Below are 18624 nucleotides of genomic sequence, written 5' to 3'. Positions count from 1 at the left end.
AAAGCTTTGATAAGCATTTATAAATCTGTACATTCTTTCAATTTTTTTTCACCATTTTTGAATGGCATATTGGAGTGATTTGAGTCAGAAATAACAATTTTGAACACTTTTGTTTCTATTTGTTGGTAATGTGTAATACCACTGATGAGAGACAAACTTTGTGCTTGGAAGGAAAGAACTGACACCCTTTCTCTATAAATTCTGCTTCACTGCATGCCACAAGTTTTATAATTTATATCAGAACTATTTCTAGACTAACCACTTCAGAAGCATAATCATTTTGTCATCACAGTTTTCACTATGCTGCCTTATCACCATTGTGCTACAGTGATCTCAGATGCTTCTGATTTCATAATGAAAGTTAGGGTTCACTTTAAAACCAGTTGACAACTGATAGTCTAAATTCCAATCCAAGAAATGAATTTTGTATCATCAATGAATGAAAGTGCTTGATTGTTCTACAAGTTTGGTGAGGATTGAGGTTGCTGGTTAGTTCTGGGGAGTAGATTAGTAAAATTCTGAAGAAGTATTTTTTAACTGTCTTCACCCAGGAAAACATGCAGGAAATGCTGGATAGTGAAATTTTTAGAGCAGAAGAGAATGAGAAGCTGAAAGATATTACCATAATTAAGGAGATAGTGGAACAGGTGATAGATAGGCTAAGAAAGTTCAAGACACCAAGACCAGATGAAATATATCCCAGAGTAGTTGGGTTTAGGAAGGGGGATAAAAACCCAGGGAGGAGGTAGGATTCTTTTAATCTCTAACGTTTCAGCTGAATAGCCATCCTCAGAGAGACTGATTTACATGAGTGAAAACACACTATTTATAACAACAAACAAAATTTTCTCATATGACATTCGTACAGAGTATTGCCATCCTGGCGTGTACCTCACCTAATTTTATTTTCCTAGTCAGGTGGCATTATTCGCCTACGTGACGAGCCTTTACTGGGGATTTTCCTTGTACCTGACCTGAGGGCCAATCTGGCGGAATTACCCGCCCACCTGATAAAACCTTCTCTGTGGTTAATGACTTCCCTAGTTGTTATGAGGGCTGTCTCTATAGCTTTTCTCATTCTTTTCTTCAATCCGACTTTAATTTCTTTAGCCTCTTCCCATTTTGGTAGGTGTTTACATTTTTCTATGTTCAATACAAGGGAGTTTGATGTGTTGTGTTTTAAAACATCTTTCCTATGCTCTGCTATTCTTGTTTTAAGTCCCCTGCCTGTTTCTCATATGTACTGCTTTGTACAACCTTTGCATGGTATGCTGTACACTACACTGTTATTATTAACAAGTCCGGTCTCTTTAGTCCTCGTTAGCTCACCAATTTTCTCTCCCGCTAATGTTGCTATTTTTAATCCTGTTCTAGACAAATATTTGTTAATTATGGAAGCCTTGTCCGAATTTGGTACACATGTATAACTCTCTCTTTTGCTGGTTGTACAGAGATCTTTATTCTCTTTGTTTTCAGTTGTTATTTTCTTTGCCTTATTCTTAAGCCTAACAAGGAGCCCTTCAGGATAACCCAGCTTTTTGAAAGTTGATATGATATATCATATTTCTTGCTCTAGGAAGTTGTTGCTGCAAATTCTGAACGCTCTTAAGTAAAAACCAATAATCACATCAGATTTGACTCTCATGCTGTGGGCTGAAAGGTAGTGAATGAAATCGTCCTTATTGGACATTCATTCACTTGTTAATAATAACAGCGTAGTGTACAGCATACCATGCAAAGGTTGTACAAAGCAGTACATAGGAGAAACAGGCAGGGGACTTAAAACAAGAATAGCAGAGCATAGGAAAGATGTTTTAAAATGCAACACATCAAACTCCCTTGTATTGCACATAGAAAAATGTAAACACCTACCAAAATGGGAAGAGGCTAAGAAATTAAAGTTGGATTGAAGAAAAGAATAAGAAAAGCTATAGAGGCAGCCCTCATAACAACTAGGGGAGTCATTAACCACAGAGAAGGTTTTATCAGGTGGGCGGGTAATTCCGCCAGATTGGCCCTCAGGTCAGGTACAAGGAAAATCCCCAGTAAAGGCTCGTCACGTAGGCGGATAATGCCACCTGACTAGGAAAATAAAATTAGGTGAGGTACACGCCAGGATGGCAATACTCTGTACGAATGTCAAATGAGAAAATTTTGTATGTTGTTATAAATAGTGTGTTTTCACTCATGTAAATCAGTCTCTCTGAGGATGGCTATTCAGCCGAAACGTTAGAGATTAAAAGAATCCTAACTCCTCCCTGGGTTTTTATCCTCCTTCCTAAACCCAACTACTTGTCAACATGAACAGTTCATATCCCAGAGTACTTAAGGAATGCAAAGAAGTTATTAGTGAACTGTTAGTTTCTGCCTTTAGGAAATCACTTGAGATACCGGTAATGTGGAGGCAAGTTTAAGCTTTAAGAAAGGAGATTTAAGCTTAACTTCTGTTGTAGATAAAATAATGAAGTCTGTAATAGTAAAGAACATTAGGGAACATTTAGACAAACATAACTTGATAAATTGGTCACAGCATAGCTTCACAAAGGGGAAGTCTTACCTGAAAAACTTGTCAAGATTTTACTGTAAAGTTTACATGGCAGGAGATAATGCTGATAGTTATGACATCCTATATCTGGACTTCAGTGAAGTGTTTGACAAGGTACCCCATCAGAGGCTCCTGAGAAAGGTTAGGGCACACGGAATAGATGGGAAGGTGTTAGGGTGGATAAGGTTGTGGCTAAGTGACAGGCGACAGAGTCGTAATAAACAGCTCTAAATCCGAGTGGGATTAAGTAATTAGTGGGGTGCCACAGGGATCAGTATAAGGGCCATTGATGTTTTTAATATACATCAGTGACTTGGATAGTGGAATTAGTTGTGACGTTAGTAAATTTGAGGATGACAAGTAAGATAGGTAGATTAATTAGATTAGAATTTGATGCCATTCCCTTGCAGGCAGATTTGGATAGGATGAACGAATGGACAGACAGATGGCAAATGCAGTTTAATATAAAAAAATGTAAAGTACTTAGCATAAGTAGAGGAAATCCACACAGAAGGTACACAATAAACAATGAACCTCTGGTAGGTTTAGGGTACAAAAAAGATTTAGAATTTATAGTTAGCTCTAAATTCCATATAAGAAAGCAATGCATAGAGGCCAGAAACAGGGCAAATAGGATATTAGGATTTATTTTTAAGAGTGTTAAAAGTAGAAGTCCCGAAGTAATATTAAAGTTATATTTGGTGCTGGTCAGACCTCATCTATATTATGCTGTGCAGTTCTGGTCCCCCATATTACAGGAAGTATATAGGTCTTTTAGAATCAATACAAAGGAGAATGGCTAAAAGGATACAAGGAGTGAGGAGTATTCCTTACAAAGAGAGATTGAAGCTGTTAAATTTACATTAAGAGAGATGTAGGTTAAGAGGGGACCTGATAGAAGTCTTTAAATGCTATAAGGGTTACAACACAGGGGATGTAAGCAAAATTCTTAGGATTAGTAACCAGGATAGAACAACAAATAACAGTTTTAAGCTTGAAAAATTTAGTTTAAAAAAGAGATAGGAAGGAATCAGTTCTCAAATAGAGTGGTAGATGAATGGAACGGACTCAGTAATCAGGTTGTTGGTGCTGGGTCATTAGGAAGCTTTAAGAGAAAATTAGAGATTTATGGATGGGGATTGATAGGTGGAAATAGGTAAGTATATTTCATACAGGAACTGCCACATGTATGCCTGATGGTTTCTTGCAGCTTCCATTTTTTATGTTCTTATATTCTTATGAGTATGTATCTTGAACCTGAGATATTATGCTTGTCTTATTATCACAGGGATATTGATCATAGAAAAGAAACACTCATCTTTTATACTTACATTTTTTTTTTTTTTTTTTTGTGAATGTGAAAGAAAATGCCCTGACAGAATTAATTTTTCTTTTTAAGGAACATAATGAAAAAAGTTATATTTGCAATTGTCATGTTTGGGTTAACTATAATTAGCCTTAGTTTGTGTTGGCTACACACACTGGATCATGTGTGTTGCTGCTGTGATTATTAATGAGTGTAATTTCCAGAAATGTGATTTCAGTACTCTCCTAGCAAGTCAGTTAAACACACATGATTTATTCAAAGCAAAAGACTATTAAGTGTGTTTGAAGACTACTTGATATTGATAATAAAACCCATCTTAATGCTTACTTTCAGGTTTTTTTTCTGATTTTATTTTCAGACAAGGATATGTTCACATTGTTGTTGTTGTTGAGGAGAAACTGTTGTTCTTAGTGAGCTATGAAAGCCCTGACCCATTCATAGCTATGAATGTTCCATGGTTCTTAGTTGCGAATGATTTTGCTTTAAAAAATTACCAGCACTAAGATGTTCATAGCCCACTAAGATAAATCTTAGAAGCATCTGGGAATGTGGCTTCTGGCTCCTCAGGGGTATGTTGTTGTCCGTCATAATAATGAAAGGCTTATGTGTTGTGTAAAAGTAAAATTAAGATAGCAGCCTGTTATTTATGGATAGCAAGAAGGCTGGAGGGAGGGAGAGTGTGAAGTGTGTGGGTGTCGTGGTGGGGAAGTGTCTCAGTGTGACACGTGAATCACTGCACGAGCTGTCATTGGCTGACTCTTCTCGTGCTGCTGTGGCGAGGGAGTTATTCTCTCTGGCCCCAGCAACTGATAGCTATCACTCAAGCGTGACGAAAAGGTTCTGTGGATAATTTCACTTGGATGGATTTTGACCCTAATGTGGGGTCCATTCTGATGTCTGCACTCTCTCTCGTCACGTTAGGAAGGTTGGGGATGACAATGCAATAAAATAGTAATTTTGACCACAAGGGCACTTAGATCACTCTGGCTCTGGGAACCTCATATAATATCTGATGCAATATGATCATAGGATAGTGCAATTAATTTTTTTTTTCCCCCTTCCCCCCTTTTTTCTTTTTTCTTTTTTTTTTTTACCTAGGAGGGACACTGGCCATGGGCAACAAAAATCCAATAAAAAAAAAGCCCACTGTGATGCTAGTTCCAGAAAAGGGTCCAAACCAGTATTCAAAAATTAAAGGATAAGTGTCTTGAAACTTCCCTCTTGAAGGAATTCAAGTCATAAGAAGGTGGAAATACAGAAGCAGGTAGGAAGTTCCAGAATTTACCAGAGAAAGGGATGAATGATTGAGAATACCAGTTAACTCTTGCATTAGAGAGGTGGACAGAATAGGGGTGAGAGAATGAAGAAAGTCTTATGCAGCAAGGCTGCAGGAGGAGGAGAGGCATGCAGTTAGCAAGATCAGAAGAGCAGCTAGCTTGAAAACTGCAGTAGAAGATAGCTAGAGATGCAATATTGCAGCGATGAACAGAGGCTGAAGACAGTCAGCTGGAAGAGAGGAGTTGATGACACGAAAAGCTTTTGGTTCCACCCTGTCTAGAAGAGCAGTAATAGTAGAACCTCCCAGACGTGTGAAGCATACTCCATACATGCACGGATAAGGCCCTTGTACAGAGTTAGCAGTGGGGGGGGGTGAGAAAAACTGGCAGAGATGTCTCAGAACACCTAACTTCATAGAAGCTGTTTTTAGCAAGAGATGAGATGTGAAGTTTCCAGTTCAGATTATAAGTAAAGGATAGACCGAGGATGTTCAGTGTAGAAGAGGGACAGTTGAGTGTCACTGAAGAAGAGGGGATAGTTGTCTGGAAGGTTGTGTCGAGTTGATGGATGGAGGAATTGAGTTTTGAGACAATAAACAATACCAAGTTTGCTCTGCCCCAATCAGAAATTTTAGAAAGATCAGAACTCAGGTGTTCTGTGGCTTCCCTGCGTGAAATGTTTACTTCTTGAAGGGTTGGATGTCTATAAAAAGATGTGGAGAAGTGCTGGATGGTATCATCAGTGTAGGAGTGGATAGGACAAGAAGTTTGGTTTAGAAGGTCATTGATGAATAATAAGAAGAGAGTGGGTGCCAGGACAGAATCCTGAGGAACACCACTGTTAATAGATTTAGGAAAAAACAGTGACCATCTACCACAGCAGCAACAGAATGGTCAGAAAGGAAACTTGAGATGAAGTTACAGAGAGAAGGACACAAGCCATAGGAAGGTAGTTTGGAAATCAAAGCTTTGTGCCACACTCTATCAAAAGCTTTTGATATATCCAAGGCAACAGCAAAAGGTTCACCAAAATCTCTAAAAGAGATGACTGAGACTCAGTAAGGAAACCCAGAAGATCACCAGTAGAGCGGCCTTGACAGAACCCATACGGTGATCAGATAGAAGGTTGTGAAGTGACAGATGTTTAAGAATCTTCCTCTTGAGGAAGATTGATTCAAAAACTTTAGATAGGCAGGAAATTAAAGCAATAGGACGGTAGTTTGAGGGATTAGAACAGTCTTCCTTTTTAGGAACAGGCTGAATGTAGGCAAACTTCCAGCAAGAAGGAAAGGTAGATGTTGACAGAATTGAAAGAGTTTGACTAGGCAAGGTGCAAGCACGGAGGCACAGTTTTGGAGAACAATAGGAGGGATCCCATCAGGCAACCTTTCAAATCAATAATTAATTAGAAAGTTATTATAATATCTGTACCACTATTTCTTACCATAGATAGTATACATTTAGTTCAGATAATACTCCATTCTTGGCATCACACTTATTGAAACATCACACAACATCTCTATAATGGTCAGAAACAAGTCCATGTAGCCATGCACGGTGTGCTCTGTGTTGTGTATTTACCTAGGTGTAATTTACAGGGCCCGAGCTACACTCAAGTGGTCCCATCTCCATACCTATACATGTCTAATTTTTCCTTTAGTTTGTGTACACTTGTTGCCAAAACTATACATATCTTCTTTTAGTCCATTCCAAACTTCAGTGTGTCTTTGTGGAAAACTATTCTTTGTGTTGTTTAGACATCTTCTTTTCCCTACTTATGTGAGTGTCCCATTCTACTGTCATGACTGCTTGTCTCTTTTAGTAATGGTTTTGTCATTACCAACTTCCATTTTGTTTGCCAACTTGTAGATAGTTATCAAATCTCTTTCTCTCCTTTGTTCCAGTATTGGTAAGTATATTTTTTCTAATCTTTCTTCATAACTTAATTCCTCAAATTCTGCCACCATTTTTGTTCCTATTGTTTGTATTCTTCCTAGCTTGTTTACATGCTTCTTACATAGAGACTACACAACTGCTGCATATTCCAATCTAGGTCTTATTATCATAGGGATTATTTTTCTCATCTTACTTTTGTTCATGAGGTGAGAAGCTGTACTATGTTTCATAGTAATCTGTAAATGTTCCTCATATTCTACCTATATGCTTCTCTGGTTGGAAGTTATCTGGCTTTACTACTCCTAGATCCTTTTCTTCCTGGATCCTTTTAATATATTTGTTTTCTACCTTGTATGTCCAATGTGGTCTTCTATTCACTTCTGCACATCTCCATCATATGACATTTGCTTACATCGAATTTAACTTCCCATTTTTTGCTCCATTCACAAATTTTATTGGTAATTTTGTAGATATTCACAGTCTTTGCAACTTTTTATTTCTTTCTGTAATTTAGCATTATCTGCAAATAGGCTGTTGTAGCTATCAATTTTTTTCAGGAATATCATTTATATAAACAATGAACAATACCATATTGGTGATAGTACTGACCCTTGTGGCACACCACTCTTTACTGTTTTCCAAACCAACTTTTCATCATTAGCTATTGTTCTCATTTCTCATCATTTTAAGTAATTTTCCATCCACTTTATACTTGTCCCATGTAGTCTCTTAATATTTTCAAGTTTCCACATAAGTCTTTCATGGGGGAACCTTGTCAAAAGCTTTTTATCAGATCTAGTTATATACAGTCCACAAATGCTTCTCTTTCCTACATGATGTCATCACTCTTGAGCTGAAGCTTAATAGATTTGTTACACATGATTTTCTTTTCCTGGAGCCATATTGTTTGTCTGTTATTATTCCTTCTTTTATAAGAATTCTGCTGCCCATTGTGTGTGTGTGTGTGTGTGTGTGTGTGTGTGTGTGTGTGTGTGTGTGGGAAGGGGGACAGAATTTGATGACACTGACATTACAGTGTCCCTTCATAATGTGCAATTAGTGATTGGGTGCCAATTATACCAGAGACACTCTTCAGTGAATTCTTTCACTCATAATACCCCATAATCAATGATCTAGTGCCTCTAAATATTACAGTAATAAAATTATTTTGTAATCACCTTTCAACAAGCATTACCTACTCAGCTAGACTACCAGTATGCAGAAACTTCTGCTAGCCCCTAAGCAACGGGTTTTTTGTGCAGAAACCTCTTCTTGTAATGAGTTTTTAGAGAAAAATAACTCTTATTCCTAGTTGTATCTCATTTAGTACAGATTCTAGAATAATGAAACTTACAGCATAAGAAGCACCTATCCTTCTCCATTCTAGTGGTACTTTTGTCTGACTCATTATTTTAGTTCAACAGGAAGTAAAGGTGTGTTCATTATGCTGGATATAGTACTGGCTACAGCTCACTTGCCCCACCTGCCCTCACTGCTTTCCCCACATATCAAAAGGAATGTTCTTCCACTGTGACTCCTTGTTTAACAGCACTTAATGGGAGTGGATGAGGTTAGCTTGCATTTGCACTTAGCCATTCATTAGGATGAGGGCAGATCACCTCCTTCCATGATACTTGCCTTGTATAGAATACCAGATGGCAAGTCACTAAAAGTGGTAGGGAGCAGCTTTGTAAATGTTGCTAAGTAATGTTCAAAATATCTCTCTCCCACTTTCATTTTGATTTAAGGATTGAAAATCATGAGGCACATACATTCATTACCCATCAGAGCCCTGAAATGCACACCACTGTGTTGCTTGTTGCTCAGGGGGTTAAAATTATTGATACCTGTGAGATGTTACTCTAAAAACTGGAAAAATAAATAACAGGCAGCTCTAAATAAATTATATACTGTCGACAAATAACAACAGTAGCTTATGTAAAAACGATCATAAATGCTTGGTACACATTTTTAGACCTCAGCTAGGATGTGAAAACATGAGCTAAAGCTAAACTAGATGTGATGTACTTTATGATTATGTCAGCTAAAGGCTTGTCCTTTAAGCTTGTCAGATCTGGTTTCAATCCCTGGTCACATCCACTTCCCATGTTTATACATTTTTTTTTTTCATAATTTTTAATTTTGTAATAGGAAATGTATTTCTTTGTTTAACTATGACATTGGCAACATGGTGGTGGGATGGTCTTAAAAGATTTCATATAGGGGAAAGAATAAAGCCTAGTATGAACTTATGATGGCATTGTTTTGTTGCGTCAAACAGGAAATGAGTGTCCCACCCAAAAAAGGGAGAAAACATGAATGGAGCAGGGGCTTCCTAGTGAATACTCTGGTAAACCTTGCAAGACCAGAACCACACTTCCCAGACACACACTTTGGATTGTTTGGATACTTATTGTACCACATTAAATTAACGAAACATCAGAAATTAACCTAGAAGGAAGAGCCATGTAATGCAGTGATAGGACACAAATATGAGCCAAAGCTAGATTAGCTGTGAGGTACCTCATGGTCCAGTTAGTTAAGGCTTGGTATTCTGGTATGTTCATTCCTGGTTCAGTCCCTGATCACATCTACCTCCCTTTTTTTTTCTTTTTTTCCCCTTCATGTAGGAGTGGCACAGGCCAAGGGAAACAAAAATTCCAGCAAAAAAAAAAAAAAAAAACAGCCACTGAGGTGCCAGTCCCCAAACAGTCAAAAATGTTAGTCAAAAATACAAGTTAAGTGTCTTGAAACCTCACTCTTGAAAGAGTTCAAGTCATAGGAAGGTGGAAATACAGAGGCAGGCAGGGAGTTCCAAGGTTTACTAGAGAAAGGGATGAATGATTGAGAATACTGGTTAACTTGCATTAGAGAAGTGGACAGAATAGGGATGAGAGAAAAAAGAAAGTCTTATGCAGCAAAACCAAGGGAGGAGGGGAGGCATGCACTTCACAAGATAAGAAGAGCAGTTGGCATGAAAATAGCAGTAGAAGATAGCAAGAGATGCAACATTGCAGCAATGAGAATGAGGCTGAAGACGGTCAGTTAGAGGAAAGGAGTTGATGAGATGGAAAACTTTTGATTACACCCTATCTAAAAGATAGCATACTACATACATGGACGGATAAGGAGGGGTGGGGGGGAGAAAAACTGGTGAAGAAGACTGATGCCTAACTTCACAGAAACTGTTTTAGCTAGAGATGAGATGTGAAGTTTCCAGTTTAGATTATGATTAAAGGACAGAGGACAGACTGAGGATGTTCAGTGTAGAGAAAGGGGACGGTTGAGTGTCACTGAAGAAGAGGGGATAGTTGTCTGGAAGGTTGTGTCGAGTTGATAGACGGAGGAATTGAATTCTTGGGACACTGAACAATAATAAGTTCACTCTCCCCCAGTCAGAAATTTTGGAGAGATCAGAAGTCAGGAATTCTGTGGCTTCCTTGTGTGAACTGTTTACTTCCTGAAGGGTTGGACGTCTACAAAAAGACGCGGAAAAGTGCAGGGTGGTATCATCAGCATAGGAATGGATAGGACAAAAGTTTGGTTTAGAAGGTCATTGATGAATAATAGGAAGAGAGTGGGTGACAGGACAAAACCCTGAGGAACACCATTGTCAATAGATTTAGGAGAAGAACAGTGACCATCTACCACAGTACCAATAGAATGGTCAGAAAAGAAACTCGAGATCAAGTTACCAAGAGAAGGATAGAGGCTGTAGGAGGGTAATTTGGAAATCAAAGCTTTGTGCCACTCTATCAAAAGCTTTTGATATGTCTAAGGCATCAGCAAAAGATTCACCAAAATCTCTAAAAGAGGATAATCAAGACTCAGTAAGGAAAGCCGGATCACCAGTAGAGTGGCATTGACGGAACCCATACTGTTGATCAGATAGAAGGTTGTGAAGTGATAGATGTTTAAGAATCTTCCTGTTGATGCATCAAAAACTTCAGATAAGCAGGAAATTACAGCAACAGGATGGTTATTTGAGGGATTAGAACGGTCACGCTTTTTAGGAATAGGCTGAATGTAGGCAAGCTTCCAGCAAGAAGAAAAGATAGATGTTGATAGACAAAGATGAAAGAGTTTGACTAGGCAAGGTGCAAGCACAGAGGAGCAGTTTTGGAGAACAATAGGAGGGACCCCATCAGGTCCATAAGCCTTCCGAGGGTTTAGGCCAGCAAGGGCATGGAAAACATCATTGTGAAGAATTTTAATAGGTAGCATGGAGGATGGAGGAGAGGGAGGAACAAGCCCTGAATTGTCCAAGGTAGAGTTTTTAGCAAAGGTTTGAGCAAAGAGTTCAGCTTTAGAGATAGATATGATAACAGTGGTACTATCTGGTTGAAATAAAGGAGGGAAAGAAGAAGCAAAGTTATTGGAGATGTTTTTGGCTAGGTGCCAGAGATCACGAGGGGAGTTAGATCTTGAAAGATTTTGACACTCTATTAATGAAGGAGTTTTGGCTAGTTGGAGAACAGACTTGGCATAGTTCCGGACAGAAATATAAAGTGCAAGAGATTCTAGTAATGGAAGGCTCAGGTACCTTTAGTGAGCTACCTCTCTATCATGAATAGCAGGAGAACAGGCTGTGTTAAACCAAGGTTTGGAAGGTTTAGGTATGGGCAGAAATATAAAGTGTAAGAGATTCTGGTAATGGAAGGCTCAAGTACCTTTTGTGAGCTACCTCTCTATCATGAATAACAGGAGAACAGGCTGTGTTAAACCAAGGTTTAGAAGGTTTAGGTCGAGAAAAAGAGTGAGGAATGTAGGGCCCGATGCCAGACACTATCACCTCCGTTATGCGCTCGGCACACAGTCTCTGGCACAGGAGTAGTAGTCATTCCAAGGAAATTCAGCAAAATACCTCCTCAGTTCCCCCCAACTAGCAGAGGCAAAACACCAGAGGCACCTCTCATTAGGAGATCCTGAGGATGGATTGGAGCAATAGGACAAGATACAGATATGAGATTGTGATTGGAGGAGCCCAATGGAGAAGATAGGGTAACAGCATAAGCAGAAGGATTAGAGGTTAGGAAAAGGTCAAGAATGTTGGGTGTATCACTTAAACACTTAAACACTTTATTATAGCCTAGGTTTATACATTTCATTATTGGATAGGTATACATTATTGGCCAGCCTATGTATAAGCTTGATGCTTTTCAGGCAAATGAAAAATTTAAAAGTACATTACTTAAAGTAAACAGAATAGACAACTTAAAATCGAAAAATCTATCATGAAGATAAATAAAAACATAATATGATAAGGTTTATACAGAATAATATATATCTATATTGTTATAAAGTTGAGTATGAAGATGGATGGGATGACACATAGGGTTAGGTGATATAAATTGATACATATATGAGACTGAAATCATATAGATGTGTTTAAAAATAAAGTACAGGAAAGATGATAAAGTTTTGTAGGGTTAGTTTTGTAAGATCAGGGGGGAAGTAATATAAGGTATGAGTGTAGGAAGTGACTGATTAGTATGCATCTCTAAAACGGTCAAGGATATGAGCAGGGTGTTGCACCAATTGGAGGATAGCAAAGTTGAAGGCTAGTTCACCATGATGGTCAGTGAAGAGAGAGGAAACCCAAAGCTGGTGGTGAACATTGAAGTCTCCAAGAATGGAGGTCTCTGCAAAAGGGAAGTGAGTCAGAATGTGCTCCACTTTGGAGGTTAAGTAGTCAAAGAATTTCTTATAGTCTGAGGAGTTAGGTGAGAGGTATACAGCACAGATAAATTTAGTTTGAGAGTGACTCTGTAATAGTAGCCAGATGGTGAAAAACTCGGAATATTCAAGAGTGTGGGCACAACAGCAGGTTAAGTCATTGCGCACATAAACGCAACATTCAGCTTTGGATTGAAAATGAGAATAAAGAAAGTAGGAGGGAACAGAAAAGGGGCTATTGTAAGTTGCCTCAGACACCTATGTTTCAGTGAGGAAAAGAAGATAAGGTTTAGTAGAGGAGAGATTGTGTTCTAGAAATTGAAAACTAGATCTAAGACTGTGAATGTTGCAGAAATTAATGAAGAAAAAGTTGAGGGGGGGTCTCAAGAGACTTAGGGTTGATACCAGAAGACACTAGCCTTGATGAGCATCATCAACAGGACCCATCAAGTAAATTTTAAGTTGGTTTTTACCTAATTATTTTTTATTATTTTATTCATAATACTGTACATGCATATCATAAATAAAGATGAGGTTTACTAGAGGAGAGGTGATGTTGTACAGATAGAAAATTATATCTAAGACAGCAAATGTTACACAATTTAATGAAGAAAAGTTATAATATACCAGTAAAATGCCTTGGAAGGCGATTAACGAGCAAAGATGTCAGTAATGCATCAGTGGAAGGGGTATTTCAAGAAGAGAGAGAGAGAGAGAGAGAGAGAGAGAGAGAGAGAGAGAGAGAGAGAGAGAGAGAGAGAGAGAGAGAGAGAGAGAGAGAGAGAGAGAGAGAGAGAGAGAGAGAGAGAGAGAGTGAGGCAACTTCAGGCACCCCACACTTGCCTAATATTCAAATCACTCTAGCTCAAAACTCTGCAAGAGCCCAGTGGTTGTTCTATATACCACTTGATAGGAAATTTCATTTTGTGTTCAGTGGTATCTATCTGCTCTCATTGAGACAAAAGAAAATTGGTGAAAATTGCAGAAAACTGATGGTCACTTTACAAAAAGTTTTGTATTGTATTTTGCATATGCACAGTAGTATTGCAAATTTCATATGATTTTTCATTATAACTTGTATTACTCTTATTACCAACAAAAATTTGAGCTTGATCAGTTAATTACTTAAAAAGTTGTAATTTTGACTTTGTGCATGTACAGTGCTACTTCAAAGTTGACGTAAGGAATTTTATTAAAATTATAACATGACACCTCTTAAGTTTCATTAAAACTGGTTGAGTAGTTTTTGAGAAATCCCATTTCTGACACCTTTCTACTTTTAGTAAGTTAACTTCACCCAATAGAAGAGATGAAAGCTATATCATATAAAATTGATAGAAGTGTGCTATCATATGATGCTAATTTTGTTACGATCAGCCACATAGTTCTGGAGATATTAGCGATTGAATAGGGTTATGGTCAGACTGAGCCAGGCCCCTCAAAACGAAACAACAAGCTCCATAGTAAACTTTGTTTTGCTCATAATTAATTTCTCACTCTTTCATAAAAGAGAACATAGGTATCCATTCAATCATGATGAGTTTCCCTTCAATACAGGGACTGTAATATATATACCTCCCATATTTATAATATATGAATTTCTCACTCTTTCATAAAGGAGAACATAGAGTTCTTTGTTTAATCATGATTAGTTCCTTTTCATTACATGGACTGTACTAAATACATATTTTTCTTAAGCTACTTTTTTAGAATACTTTTGGCTTAAATTGAGAACTTGACCGCCCTTATTTGAGGAATGGTGAAGTGGAGCCACCAGGCACAATATCTACCAATTCACAAAACAGAGCAATGACTAAATTTTGACTTCTCTATTTCCTTAGTTTGGTGGCATCCCTACTTCCTTGATGCCATTTTCCTATCGTTCTATGCCAATAGAATGGAATACATCTACAACAAATAAGAGATAGCATATATCAGCGTTCCCTCACATATTCATGGTTTTGCATATTTGCAGAGTTTTCCCTAACCTAACCTAACTAATGGGGAGTTTATAGAGTTGCCAGGTGTCACCACCAGCTCAGTCTTTCAGCCCAAAGAGCCCAAATTATTCTTTCAGTTATAAATTACAGTAACCCAAGATATAACGAACACATATGGGGAGAGAGTGGGTCACTTGAGATGAAAATTTGCTATATATGTGTATAGAGAGAGAGAGAGAGAGAGAGAGAGAGAGAGAGAGAGAGAGAGAGAGAGAGAGAGAGAGAGAGGCAGCAGACAGCAGCCTTAAATAGGATGTTATACCTGAAATTTGGTAAATAGAAGTTCATTATATCAAGGGTTTATTGTACATATCAACTTATTCCCCTTTTATTTTATAGTGCACTGTATTTTTTAATTAAAATATCATGTACTATACATATAATAACTGCTTTTTATTGTCTTAAAGTTAATTGCTTAGTAAATGTGAGATGCATAGTTTAAGGTTTAAACTATAAATATAGGTAGTTCTGATCCTTAGAAGGATGGTTTCCCATATTCACAGATTTTAACTATTTGCAGGAGGCTCTGGAATGTAACTCCCACAGATGGCAGGGAAACACTGCATATCTTCCCTCCCACAACAGCGATGCACTTAATGAATTGGGCCAAGATAATTAGTGAAAGCTTCTGTGTTAAAGAGATGCAGCTAGTGGGCCAATATATATACTGATCATTCAATTAATCCTTTATGTCATAAAACTTCTCTGAAAAAATCTAGTGAATAATTTTTCCTCTCTCACTGCACTGTCCTTGATCTAAATTACATATTAAAACTAAACATGATAGTGTAATGATCAGTATGCTTTTCTCACAATCCACATATATATATATATATATATATATATATATATATATATATATATATATATATATATATATATATATATATATATATATATATATATATATATATATATATATATATATATATATATATATATATATATATATATATATATATATATATATGCTTGGCTTTGTCTCCAAGCTCTCCCCCATAGAGAGACTGTATTAACCTGCAGAAATAAAGCTATCATTCAGGGAAACTGGTTTGTTTGCCAGACAAACATTACATTGCTGAATATTCTGTGGCACCAAATGCTTTGTCAGGAATTGTGGCAATGATATTTCAATCCTTGTCTTTGCATCCTACAATTTGTATGCTGAACATAAACCTTATCAACAAGTTTCTTGAGCTTCATATACTTTTATACATATTACACAAAGTCCATGACAACTGAAAAAACTATGCAAATAATGCAATGTAGCAGTAGCATCAAGGTAACACCAGTCTGCTACTAGTACTGCTGCTATCCACCTTCTGACCTGCTCAGATGAAGCAGAAGCATTGTCCTCTTCAAAAGAATCCTCAGCCACCACACCAGACCGCTCATTGTTGTGGTAGTGTTGGGAGTAGAAGTTGAGGTAGTGGACAGGAGGAATGACACTGCCCTCACTCTGTGTTGAAAATATATGCTGCCATAAGATGGAGAAAATACTGAATCTGATACTGACAGAAATAAAGAACAAAATTGTTTACAAAAATTTTACCATAATTGTTTATAATATCAAGCAAATCTACAGAACATAGGACAACTCTACAACAAGCAGGCTCCAGGCTCCAGGCTGGCAAACTTGAATAGTCTACACATCATATAAACTTTTGACTGAATAAAGATTCAGATGGATCCATGCTATTTTACAGGTTTTAAGCTTTTAACAATGATACAAGTTCCCCATCAAAGGGACAACAAACTAAAGACAAGTATGCAATCTCCTTCACTTTGTGTGCCTTTTTGTTGCAGTAAAATAATGCTTAGCTTCATTTATCCAATTTTCATGGTTTAAACGAAACCTTTCTTATCAAAGATAATATAAGTTGTGGGATTTAGTTCACAATCAAATCAACATTTCTCTATTTTACCTACATCTGACATCTCTATTCATATGAATTTTTCAACAGCTACCCACCCACCAAGAGAAGAGTGTTGTGGAGATCTCCATCACCCACAATAAGTCCCTGAAATGCCTAAATAAACTTGGGATTCATGTCAAATAAAAACAAAACTCACTGGGACATAGTACACATTTGCAAGAGTCCAAGGCAAGACTATCCCACCATCTGTGTACCATGGAATGCTCCCAACAACTGGAGTTACCCACAACTGAGCTGCACTTGGTGCCAATAACCACTCATTCTCAGATACCCAACTCCTAAACAAATCAATGCTGCAGGACAATACTTAGTAAAAATTAACAAAGGTTCCTCAGTCTATTACCATTACTGGGTAGGATACAGATGGAGAAATAGTACAAAAGACAGTTCAGTATTTGGTACAGTAGAGAACACTAACCCTCACCTATAGAAAGAGATCAGCCATCAATACTTTCAAAGGAATAATTTCATCACTGTAATATGGTTCTTTTTCAGGTCCCTTCAATAAACCTTGCATGTCACTAGGTCATGGACCATGCTTCTATGAAAAGGCACAGATCAATGCCTCTTATGAAAGAGCACAGAGTTGATCAGGAATGAAAATAGAAAAACTTAACTGACTTTGGAATCAAATATCTAAACTACATCTCTGTAAAAATGATAGGGAGACTGAAAGAAATTTAATTGGAAAACATTCTATACAACATGGACAACCAAGGTCATGTGACCTTCTTAACATAATTCCTCCTATCAAATCACAATCTAAAAGCTTAAACACCTGATACGTTGAGGCTCCTACACACATTATGAACAAATGGTTCCCAGCCTTTTTTAGGAGATTAGTACAATGCCATGTTAACCTTCACATTATCATCCAAACATCAATTTAAAAAGCTAAATACTTATCAAGTGAATTTACACATGCTTCAACACTCAAATGCAGAATCCTGCACACAAACTTGACATGCCTTTGACAACTTTTTTATTGTCATATAAGAGAAATAATAAATCACCACCTCATTTCCTTCCCTCTTATGTTGCTTAGTGTTTTGAGGACATGCTGCCATACATACATAGCACAACACAAGTACAAAAATTAAGAGTGAAACATTGTGAAAACAAGGAATAAATATGTTTCATGTGACAGCATAGGAAGTGAAGCACAAGAAGTACAAGTGGCTAGGTGTACAGGCCGCACACCTACCTGGCTTGGTCTCAGGTTCAACACCCGGGCTTGGCGGGGCACGGCGGCCATGCCTGCTGCTAATGACCTGGCCTGTACCTGGTTGATTCGGGCTTCATCCTCAGCCGTCAAAAGCTTGTTGTTGATAATTCTGTGCCATCACCAGGGAATGGAACAGAAGGGAAGGGGAGGTGAAGAGAAAAAAGACAGTGGGTAAGGATATAAGAACTTCTGAAAATATGCAATAAAGGGAGAATGGAAAAAGGAAGATGAAAATGAAATTTAGGAGATTACAAGGAGGTTGGTGGGTTCCCCTTGTTACTAATACTGTACATACTGTATATGGATGAATAAAACTACAAAATATCTTTTATCTTGCCTCATTAAAAAAAAGTCAATACTGACCTTCATTAGCATCCTTAAAAATTTCATCAGATACAAAACAAAACTGCTGTTATAGTGACTTAAACACTCCATATCATCTGTCAGCCCCTGCTGGCTCCACACTGAATAAAAGGGTCACACCTGTCAGTACAGCAGTCATGTGAACCTTTATGACTTGTCTCACAGTACTTGCACACAACCAAAATATATAAATGACCACATATTTTACACTTCCCTCAGCTTGTTAAGTGTGGTTCAACAGCCCCCACAACAAATGATCTGTCTCATTGTAGCAACAGCATGTCTTTATCAACTGCACACACACACACACACACACACACACACACACACACACACACACACACTGGCTCTAATTTTGTATATCATTTTATGTAAATT

At 37.6% G+C, this 18624-nt stretch overlaps 1 protein-coding gene across 1 annotated transcript; it reads right to left on the bottom strand.

Moving 5' to 3' along the window:
- Positions 1 to 15850: 15850 nt before the first annotated feature.
- Positions 15851 to 18187, bottom strand: LOC135097662 (uncharacterized). The gene is made up of 2 exons (XM_063999914.1): positions 17863 to 18187; positions 15851 to 16180 (listed from the first exon to the last, which is right to left on the bottom strand). The coding sequence occupies exons 1-2, from the start codon at positions 17911 to 17913 to the stop codon at positions 15902 to 15904; spliced, it is 330 nt and encodes a 109-aa protein (XP_063855984.1). The 5' UTR covers positions 17914 to 18187; the 3' UTR covers positions 15851 to 15901.
- Between the last annotated feature and the right edge of the window lie 437 nt (positions 18188 to 18624).

This window comes from Scylla paramamosain, chromosome 1 (assembly GCF_035594125.1).
Source record: "Scylla paramamosain isolate STU-SP2022 chromosome 1, ASM3559412v1, whole genome shotgun sequence".
Taxonomy (NCBI): domain Eukaryota; kingdom Metazoa; phylum Arthropoda; class Malacostraca; order Decapoda; family Portunidae; genus Scylla; species Scylla paramamosain.
The sequence above is the reverse complement of the archived record's forward strand: the minus strand, read 5'-3'. Positions and strand labels throughout refer to the sequence as shown.

Bases quoted from the DNA above. Each gene is read 5' to 3' on its own strand.
- LOC135097662 (XM_063999914.1), bottom strand. From the start codon at position 17,913: ATGGCCGCCGTGCCCCGCCAAGCCCGGGTGTTGAACCTGAGACCAAGC. The intron at 16,181-17,862 runs GTAGGTGTGCGG...TTTTCAACACAG, and splicing joins TGAACCTGAGACCAAGCCAG to AGTGAGGGCAGTGTCATTCC.